Genomic DNA, 10,039 nt, shown 5'->3' with positions numbered 1-10,039 from the left:
GTTTTGCAGGTAATTGGTCATTTACCTGCTAAACCAAAGTACTGGAAAAATGGAAAAAAAGTTTGAGCTGGTAATGACTATATAGATAAAGATTAGAGGATAACAAACATTATCCTCTGGGGACCATGAATGTTGCACACATTTCATATCAACACATTTCAGTCAAATTTCAAATGCCAATCTCATAGTGGTTCAAGAGGAACAGTCTGGGGATCAACAATGTCAATAGGGTTCATCCTCTGGTGAATTGGGAATCGTCAACATTGTGGTTAAAGTATTACTCGCTCTAGTCTCTGAGCCACAGCCACCCACCACTTGCATAGTTAAACAAATCGGTTTCCATCAGGAGAGACTTCAACTAAGATTGAAATTTATCTCCAATTAAATTCTTTCAGGGAGACTTCAATAACTTTATCACATATCTCCTAAAACTGTTTCGCAGCATACACTTTTCAGTTAAACCAATCAGTATCGGCCATGTTTTCAAATGCCAATCCCAGAATGACATCCCTGCTTTAAATCTGTTCTCTCCTCTGCAGATGTCATGTTTTAGGAAAGAGTGCAACCCTCCTTCTCCCCTTCCCCCTCCATTCATCTTCACCCACGGCACCCTGGGTTGTCTTCTGGCTGACCGCTCCCATTGACTCCTTCTATTTGGTCTTCCTGCTTCTTCAACACCACCACCACCACCACCACCTGTGTCCAGACTCCATCGTGGGGATATGTCTGGGCTCCCTACCCCTTTAAAACTTATGTGTTGTACGATGGAGTCTAATCTCCAAAGACTTTATCCATTTTCTTATTTTCATAGGTATTTTACAAATACATCTTTTGCATATCAGCAACAGAGTCTCCCATGATTGAAATGAGTTTAATAAACATGGTGCATTATAGATTGTTTAGAATCTTTGAAAATGTCAATATATAATTTATAAGGGGCATAGAAGCTGTGGATATATAGGAACACCCCCACACTTCATAACAATCATCTAATACTTTAAGTATGTGTTATGTAATATTGACTGTATGGCCTGCAATCATAATGTTTCACTGTAATATCCCTGTAAAGACTTAGTGTGTGTTCCTACATGAAAGCATTTCATAGATTATTCCTTTCTACAATGTGGTCTCACTATAATACACGGTTACTACAGGGACTTGTTCTTCTGTGATGTTTGGCCTCATGCTTATTAGAGGATGTCAATTTTGTCTGGCCTGGGGTAAGATGAGCTTCAGAGGTGTCAACACTTTATCTGCAGTCCTGCAGACTCTTGAAGCTGATGTACAGGGAGCTGACCATGGTGGCCTCCTCATGGATGGACTCCTTCAGATCGGACTGATCCACACACACTAGGGCCTTGAGCGTCTTGGGCAGCTTCTCGCTGAACAGCAGGTAGATGCAAGGGTTCGCACAGCTGTTCAGACTGGCCAGCAGCATTAAGATGGTGAAGGTTGCAGCTGGAAAATGAGTAAAATATTCCACTGTGACTTTACTGTAATTCTTATATTTTGGTCTGTTAATTGAGGGAGTACCCATTTCTAGATACTTTCTAATTTTGGAGCATCATCACTTAAACTGAGTACAATTTTAATTTCCAGCAAGAAGGAGCAATAACCGTTGGGCTGACTTTATGTATTGTACAATTTCTATCAAAGTGAGTTGAGATGGCACCCTTCATTGTGAATATACTGTGGGTATACTTTATGGTCTTTTTGAAGATGATGTTAACAACCAAGAGAATCTGGATTCCAAAATTAGATCGCTCACGGCATTACAGGAGATAATAGAATGCTTTACATTCTGGTCTCCCTAAAAAGAATATTGCTTAATTACTGGAAACAGGTCCTGGAAAATAAAAGTGCGATTCAAATGAAGTCTGACCGATTGACTGATCTTACTCTGAGTGGGCGCCTCAAAGTCCCAGACAGACCACAGCTGCACGACGAAGAAAGGCGTCCAGCAGATGATGTAGGCCAGCACGACGACCACGGTCATCTTCACAGTCTTCACCCTCGCCTTTGACACCCCCGCCACGCTGCTGGCCCTGGAGGGCAGCGTCTTACTGGCCGAGTCTGCGACGTGGTGAGTCTTCATGTGAAAGTTAATTTGCACGGTGCGGCAGATGCGCACCTGGCACACTATCACCATGAGAATGGGCAGGACGAATATCACCAGAGTCGTCCAGGTCACGTAGGCTCTCGGTCCCCACGGCTTGATGAACAGAGCCCAGCAGTCGTACACACCGGGAGCGACCTCGACCCGAGAGAAAATAAAGATCTGTGGGAGGCTGCCGATGAAAGCGACACACCAGGTGGCGCACACCGCACCGTTCCAGCGCGCCCTGCGCCTTTGGAAAGTCACCATGGGGTTGCAGATGGCTTGATATCGGTCTATCGTCATCACAACAATCATCTAAGTGGAGGCAAACATCCCGACAACCTGCAGGTACTTCACTACGCGACACAATACATCTGGCCCAATGAATCGGTCAGTGATGTCCCACATGAGTTGGGGACAAACTTGGAAGAATGTGACCACCAGATCGGCGACGCACAGGTGGAAGACGAAGACGCGCATCCTGGAGAGCTGCCTCCTCCGCTTCCAAAGCACCAACAAGACCCCAAAGTTTAAAATCCCTGCAGTGATAAAGATGATGGACAGGAGAGCTATTTCTACTTTTGCCAAGCGCTCATCTCGCCGCTCATCCCCAGATAGTGCATTCTCCAAAGTGATGTTACTGATATTTACAATAAACCAAGCCATTCTTTCATCCGAAATACAGCAATAAGTAGTTGAACACTGTTATTTAGCCATTTCCGGTGAATACAGATCAAGTGGATTCCTTTAAAAAAATACATAAAATGTAATGGAATTCGACTTATAACAATTTCATCAAAAGGTAATTCCTAGAAGAAGAAAAATCTTTGTGCAAGTCTAGTGGGCTAATGTAGTGTTGAGAGTCTCCAGGCGGAAACTGTGGTGATAAAGGAAAGCAGAAGGCTTTATATCTCCTCATATCTGGAGGAGGGAGGAGCAACCTCTCCCCAGCACAGAAAGGATGTCTCACAGCAACAAATACAGAAGTGGAATACATATATCTTTGTATTCGGCAGTGCATGCACTTAAAATAATCACAATGTCAGTTGTATCAATAAAACGTAGAACCTCTTTATAGAGCATTTTCTATTCAGAAAACATAGCAAAGAAATACTGCAGTTAAACCAAAACAATCAAAACCATACTACTGCTTTCCAATATGGTTTTAACAATGAAATTAATAATTTACTATAGCAACTGGCATTGGTCATACAGCTGTTTATCCCAGGAATATCATAAAGCTGTGTAATAACACATATGATGAAATCAGCGGTCATTCTCTAGCAGTACTTCTCTTCTATGGCTGCAGCTGTGATGCTAAATGTGTCAAAATGTTGTTTTAATGAAAACTCAACTCTTGGCAATTGCTCCTGATTTTTTGTTTATCACATCGGTTTTGGAATAAGGAAATAACGTAACAAGTGAAACAGTTTTAAAAGGGGGTTTTCTTTAAATGCCAAGTAGTGGATAGAGACTGTAAAAGCAGTAATAAGCTTCTAAAGTGTAACATTAGTTCTTTGGGGAACGCCACCTGCCAGATCCCACTTTAACCCTGGTCTTGGGCTAATTTTACATGGAACTGCATTCATCAGCGGCCATGCATGTTTCAGTTCTTGTAATGTCCTTTCTCAACAACAGCAGCAGTCTGCTCGATCAATACCTGTGAGCAACACAATTACAGTAGTAAGTGTCCAGATAATTATTGTCCGACACAAAAGAAAAAATCCCCTTTTCTCCTCATTTATGACTTTACGTAACTGAGGAGTTCATCTTTGTCCATCTGATAGCGACTTTTCTTCCAGATGTCACGGAGCTCCTGTAAGGTGGCACCTATTTCCTTGCCCGACGTGACACCCATCCTCCTCAGATCGTGACCACTGACGGGGAAGCGAGGGATGGACCACCTGCTGAGCTCCGCCAGCAGTTTCTCCTCACCTTGATACTTTAATAGCTCACAAACTTTACTCTGGGAATCCAGCTCCCGACTCTGAAAAGATACAGTACGCGTGTCACTTACAAAAAAAAAAAGATTAAATAATTTATGACTAAATAAGCAAGAATAAAAAGGGTAAAGTTAAACATTATTTAGTTAGAGCTCAATATTTTAATGCTCAGCTGATCTGCTTTATCAGGACTGTGTGGGTGTGGTTTGATCCAATTTGGTCAACAGAGGCTGTCAACATAAACTGGCAACCCCATTACTGTAATCACATTTTGATTAAAAAAAAATTTAATTCTAAAATTAATTAACTAATCACTCAATGAAATTTCAACTGCTTGCTGTCCTGGCTCCTAACCTCAGATAAACAATTAAAATAATAAATAATGTGTTTGTATATTATTATATATATTTATATATAATCTTGGAGCTGCACTTTCACATGGCTCTTGGTAGTTTTGCTAATTAAAGCTAATGTACGTGCACTTACTACTTGTCTGGAGTTTGCACCTTCAGGGTTGAAAGCACTTAACTGGAAGTCGCTTTGGATGAAAGTGTCAGCTAAATGTAATGTAAAGTGATTCAGGGTGGATTTCTCAATGCATTACAGGTGTCTGTCCATTCAGCTTCAGAATAAGCTAATTCAGCTTTTTGCAGGCCTTCACTGACATATACCACAACTCATGATAAATAACCCTATTATTACTCTATTAAAAGTCATGGCTGAAATCAATGACCTGGTTACCTTGTACTGGTAAGTGTCCCCAATTATAAATCTCTCCTGGACTTTTAATTAGAAAACAAACAACTGACATCTGATTGTTTCTACCGATTAACTGGAGGAAGCTAAAACTTACGTCGATGATAAAGTCAGTGAAGGGTTTGAGGCTGTTCGGGTTGTCTTCGCTTTTGCGGAGCTCCCGTCTGTATTTGACCAAGAACAGAGCCAAAGTCTTCTCCTCCCTGGACACCTTCAGCCGGAGGTCCATCTTTTCCACCTCCTCAGGGCGGCGGAAGAGAGCAGCCAGGATGGTCATAGGTTTGGGAGAGTGGTCTTTGGCGTTCTGCCATACTCGTTTCATCTCCTCAACATTGCCATCTGGAGGTAAACCTGAGAAGATGCAAGCAGGAGGGATGAGCAGAAATGACTAACAGCTACAGAAAACAAGCAAGACAAAGATTGGTATCTTGGTAGAAGTCTTCTGCGAATACCAAAAAGCCTGAAAAGAGTTCAATAATCAACAGTCATTGAATTATACACTGCTAACGAGGGGTTTGCTGTACGCAGCATTGAATTAACTCCATCTGAAGAACAAGATTCTTCCCATTTAGAAACAGCTCTAAACCTACTGCTTCTTCAGAATTGTAGAGCTTCAACACTACTGAACTCTCTTACTGATGCCTGTACTTTGCAAACAATGACTTGGTACATGTTCTCTCAGATCATTTTCCAAAGGGATCTGAGCCATGACGAAAAGGAAAAGATTTTCCAATATGTGGGCACGTTTACCAAAATCGGCTAAGTGGGTAAAATGCAACACTAATTCTAGGTGTGGGAGTCTCGTCATTACATTATTACATTACATGTCCTTTAGCTGAAGTTTTTATAATTGCTATATATCAGAGGTTGCATGCCTCTGGAGCAACTAATGCTTAAGTGTCTTGCTCAGCAACACATTGGTCGGTTGATGTATTGCAGTGGGATTCTCCCACACCAAAGGCATGTGTCCTAACCACTTTGACATCACCAACCCCATCACCACTATGAGTGTGTCCATTTGCACAGAGGAAGCACAGCTTCTAGTCTTTATTCTGAAGTAAGCAAACTGTCTCCTGGCTGTAGCTTCATACAATATAATTAAAATAACTTTCTACTTGATGGTAAGTAATGTAAGTAAGGGTATATTTATATTTATATATTCAAGAGCAACTTTTTGCTATGGTGTCGTGGTGGCGCTGCGACTTTTAAGAGGCTCACCACATAATCACAATATCCCTGGCTCAAATCCTTCTGGGAACCACTGTTCTGTCCCATGTTATCCTTCTTGCTCTGCCTTTCCATGCCTCGCCTCTCACCTATGTACTGGGCCAGTTCCAGACTGTACATCAGCTCCAGCAGATGAGCAGCATGGTTACCAACGACCATCTTCTTTAGTTCCACACAAATCCGTTCTCCTGATATGGCTGCAAGTCCACGACCGTTTTCCTTAATAGCAACCAGGGTTGCAGGCTCATGATCATCTGGCGCCAGGGCCACCCTGCCGTAGAACCTTGAAGGAAAATGAGATGGTTGAGCACAAAGTGCTGTTACATCAAACGAATAAGCAAGGACTTTCTTCCATCACTTTCTGAGTGGAAAGTGAAATGAGGCAGCCAACCTGAAATAACGCAGTATCCTCAAGTAGTCCTCTTGGATTCTTTTTTCAGCACTGCCAACAAACCGAACTTTTCGGTTTTGCAGGTCTTCGTATCCTTTGAAATAGTCATATAATGTGCCATCAAGCCCTGTGAAAGGGAAAAGTCCCAAAACAATAATAATTTAAAAAAAGTTACATTATGCAATGCATCCACCTGAACTGAAACACACTGATGCTGGGCATCTAAACAACACAAGCAAACACAGAGATAAGTCACTTAATACCTAAAAACATGGAATTGATGGTGAGGTCTCTCCGTTCAGCATCCTTCTGCCAGTCAGTGGTGAATTCCACCTCTGCATGACGTCCATCTGTCTGAACATCCACTCGCAACGTGGTCACCTCAAAGTTCTCATTGTGTAGCTATAAAAGATGACCAATCAACAAAAGACAGATGACAACAGGAACAGAAAAGACTGGCCTCATGCCAGACATATGATTTCATTCTGAGGGCAGTGTCCCTCTCCATCAACTCTTATATGTGCGTAGTGCAGTATTTCAGAAGGTACTCAAATATATAGTTGTGCCACAATCTGTACATGGTAAAGCTGCCATACGTCATTAGAATATGACTTTTATCATCAACCTACCTAAAGGAGCCATATGTTCCAGCTCAAAACCTCTGCCCATTTGATATGTATTTATATATTCCAGAAATAAAGAAATCAATCAGAAATATTACCAATAATACCATTTTGGGTTTATATGTATTTGCGTAGACACTTTATGCAGAGCAGACACTTACTCTTGCTGTAATGGTCCCATGCTTTTCTCCTTTATTGTTGATCATCCGGATGCCAGCTGTTTGGAACATTTGCTTCATCTCCTCTGGAGTGGCTGTGGTGGCAAAGTCCACATCCTCAGGCCGCTTCCCAGACAGCAGGTCTCGTACGGCCCCTCCAGCTATCCTCAGCTCATGCTGCTGCTTTCCAAACAACTCTGGAAAATAAAAAATAAATAAATAAAAACACTCAAAAGGAGTTGGGTAACTTTTCGGAGGGACGTCTGCCTGGAGGCACAAACAATCTTATTGATTGAGGCAAACCTGGAGGGGCAGTGCCGGAGAAGAAACTTTCCAAGATAATGAATTCCATTGTCAGTAGGAAAACGTTACATCATTTATTATTCCTTTTATATTCTGAGTGGAGTTTTCACTTGCCTTTTTGACTTTGCCTATTGATTTTTCACTCAAACGAGATTCTGACTGCTACCAGAGCTGCACGGGAAATGTGTTTTAGGCTAAGTGTGCAGTGTTTTGTCTATGCTGATTTTGTCGGCCCGCCATGGCAAAATCTCTGCCGCCACTGTATCAGGCGCACAGTGTAGTCGGTTGCCTTTTAAATTAACAACAGGTGGAACTATTCAGAGGCTGTTGGGCCCGTCCAGTTTAACTCCACATACTGTTGTGTTGTAGTTTATAGTCAAAACGATTGCTTTCTTCCTTTTTAAACAACTTTTAAACAAACAAACAGCTCCACCAAAAACCTCACCGCGGTGGGTCCGTTCTAATTGGATGTTTAAATTGTCAGTTCTGTCAGCTCATCATCCTGATATCAAACATCTGGAAACACGAAAACGGCAAGTGAGTCAATGTAATACAATATAAATTGGAAATAGTTTATAGATGTAGTCATTTGGGTTTTGGTTTCCCTTTAAAGAATTTCTTTTCAAATTAATTTTGTAGACCTGTTGTAGCGTTAAGTGCCCTAAAGTTTCTCAAAGAAAATCAGTTCAATCACAACTAAAAATATGCCTCATTGTGTGTGAAGAGGGGTGAATAAATATATCTGTTTGTGTTCCAAGTGTCAGTTCCATTTCATACTTAAAACATTTAGCGGCGGAGTGAGGGGCTGTTGGATTGTTGTCCGGACAGACTTGCCACCAATGCTAAGAAAAAAAAACCTAAAGAAAACGCTGGGGTGGGAAGTATTAATTACACCAACAACCACAAAACCTATGTGGGCACGTTAAAAGGAGCATCCCACTGATTTATCACATCAAAGTTTGTTTACAAGTCCTGTGGAGTACTAGTCAGCTTGTCTTCTGTGGCTCTGGAAGAGCTTTGTCAAGTTTGAAAAAGTAACACTGTGGATGTCATTAGAATGATCTTGGCTGGGCCTTTAGACTTAAAAAAAATAAAAAATAAAAATGTATGTAACCTGTGTTCCATACTGGAGTTGTTTGTTTGACATGTGTATTTCCCAGGTTTTGTTTGCATTAGTGGAAATGTTGGATCCATCATTTTTGTGGATGCTTGACCCATGTTTGGAGGCTAAAAGTCTGAATATTTTGGCCTCTATCACATTGATCATGTCATTGTTTTAATCTGTCTCTAGCATGGAAGTGCAACAAAAACACTGAATCTCCTAAAGAAAACAATAAAAAATTAAAAATAAAAGACGGACATTTAAAGTAATTTAAGCTTTTTAATTGGAAACTCACTGGCTGCCTTTACTGCCATGTGTACTGCCATGTGTGTGAACCAAAGGAGCAGCTATATTTTATATATTTTATAGACCACAGCTCTCAGGTGTTTGGTCACAGCTGAGTCTGGAGTCATCACTCTGTTCCCAGGCCAAAACACAAAACGGAAGATTTTAACCCTAGGGAAAAACATTGCTGAGAACATAAACCCATTTGAAAGATCTCCTTAACCGTTGTGTGGTGTTCATATTTTTGTTACACAGCCAATGTTCCCGGGTCTGGTGGACACACCCCATTACTAGGCTTTTAAATCAATCCAGCCATAACAATTTATGTAAAAAAAATACTTAACAGATGTTTAATTTAGCTCAATTACCAATGATATATACATCATTTACAGGTCCAGTAGACCCGAATACCTCTTAAGTAGTTATGTGTAGTGGGGGTTGGACAGCGTGTAGTCATTGAAAATAAATTATTTTAATGTTCTTCACAGAAAATGAGCCAAGGCTAATGACTTTGAGTTCGAATAAATAATAAACAATATACGTTTTCTATTAGCAAACATTGAAAACGGATCCCGAACAACACACAGTGGGTTAATGGGTCGTGTTAGGAGAGTATTGAGCTACACTGCTCACCTGCTAGTCCACTCAGTCCGTCAGTGAACAGAGACTGGAACTCACTGGTCTTCAGCTGCATAGTGAAAAGACTCCTCCAATAGAAACTAGTTCTGCCAACCCCAAGAGGACTCGATATCCTGCTCCACATCTGTACAAACAACAAAAACGTCGTCAGGTGCCCGTTTGTTTAAGCTTTTGTCGAACTAACGTTTGCTAACGTTACATGCCATTGAAGTTCGTGCTTGCAAGCTTCAGCGGTCCGCGTGCATTTGTCACATTGTTCACACATTGCCAGAACATTAGCAACATTGGCATGCCAATGTAAACGCACTAAACATAACAGACAGAACTGACCTGCAACTTAAATATACGTTTTTTTTTTTGACCAGACAACGCTGTTATCTATATTTCTCTGCCATAAAGCTTTGCAGGAAGTGTTTCGATACAGTGCGTTTGCTGACCAATAGTATGAAGTTTCATCAGATTCACGAGGCGGGGTTTGAGTGCACGCGCTGCCAATGGCTTCTCGCGAGAGGTT

At 41.3% G+C, this 10,039-nt stretch overlaps 2 protein-coding genes across 4 annotated transcripts; both read right to left on the bottom strand.

Moving 5' to 3' along the window:
• Window positions 1-980: 980 nt before the first annotated feature.
• Window positions 981-3,411, bottom strand: si:dkey-178o16.4 (oxytocin receptor). The gene is given in 2 exon segments (XM_034868745.1): window positions 981-1,458; window positions 1,900-3,411. Coding segments are annotated over 2 exon segments (1,074 nt in total). The 5' UTR covers window positions 2,765-3,411; the 3' UTR covers window positions 981-1,249.
• Window positions 3,412-3,429: 18 nt separating this feature from the next.
• Window positions 3,430-9,986, bottom strand: trnt1 (tRNA nucleotidyl transferase, CCA-adding, 1). 3 transcript variants are annotated; one of them, XM_034868738.1, is made up of 8 exons: window positions 9,856-9,986; window positions 9,520-9,649; window positions 7,200-7,393; window positions 6,679-6,817; window positions 6,416-6,542; window positions 6,114-6,307; window positions 4,895-5,148; window positions 3,430-4,085 (listed from the first exon to the last, which is right to left on the bottom strand). In XM_034868738.1, the coding sequence occupies exons 2-8, from the start codon at window positions 9,647-9,649 to the stop codon at window positions 3,840-3,842; spliced, it is 1,284 nt and encodes a 427-aa protein (XP_034724629.1). In that variant the 5' UTR covers window positions 9,856-9,986; the 3' UTR covers window positions 3,430-3,839. The 3 variants fall into 3 exon arrangements, with proteins under 3 accessions (XP_034724629.1, XP_034724630.1, XP_034724631.1); XM_034868739.1 differs by having other exon boundaries at window positions 9,888-9,985; XM_034868740.1 differs by lacking the exon at window positions 9,856-9,986 and having other exon boundaries at window positions 9,520-9,837.
• Between the last annotated feature and the right edge of the window lie 53 nt (window positions 9,987-10,039).

Source organism: Etheostoma cragini, chromosome 4 (genome assembly GCF_013103735.1).
Source record: "Etheostoma cragini isolate CJK2018 chromosome 4, CSU_Ecrag_1.0, whole genome shotgun sequence".
Lineage (NCBI taxonomy): Eukaryota > Metazoa > Chordata > Actinopteri > Perciformes > Percidae > Etheostoma > Etheostoma cragini.
This window is presented reverse-complemented; position numbering and strand designations above follow the sequence as displayed.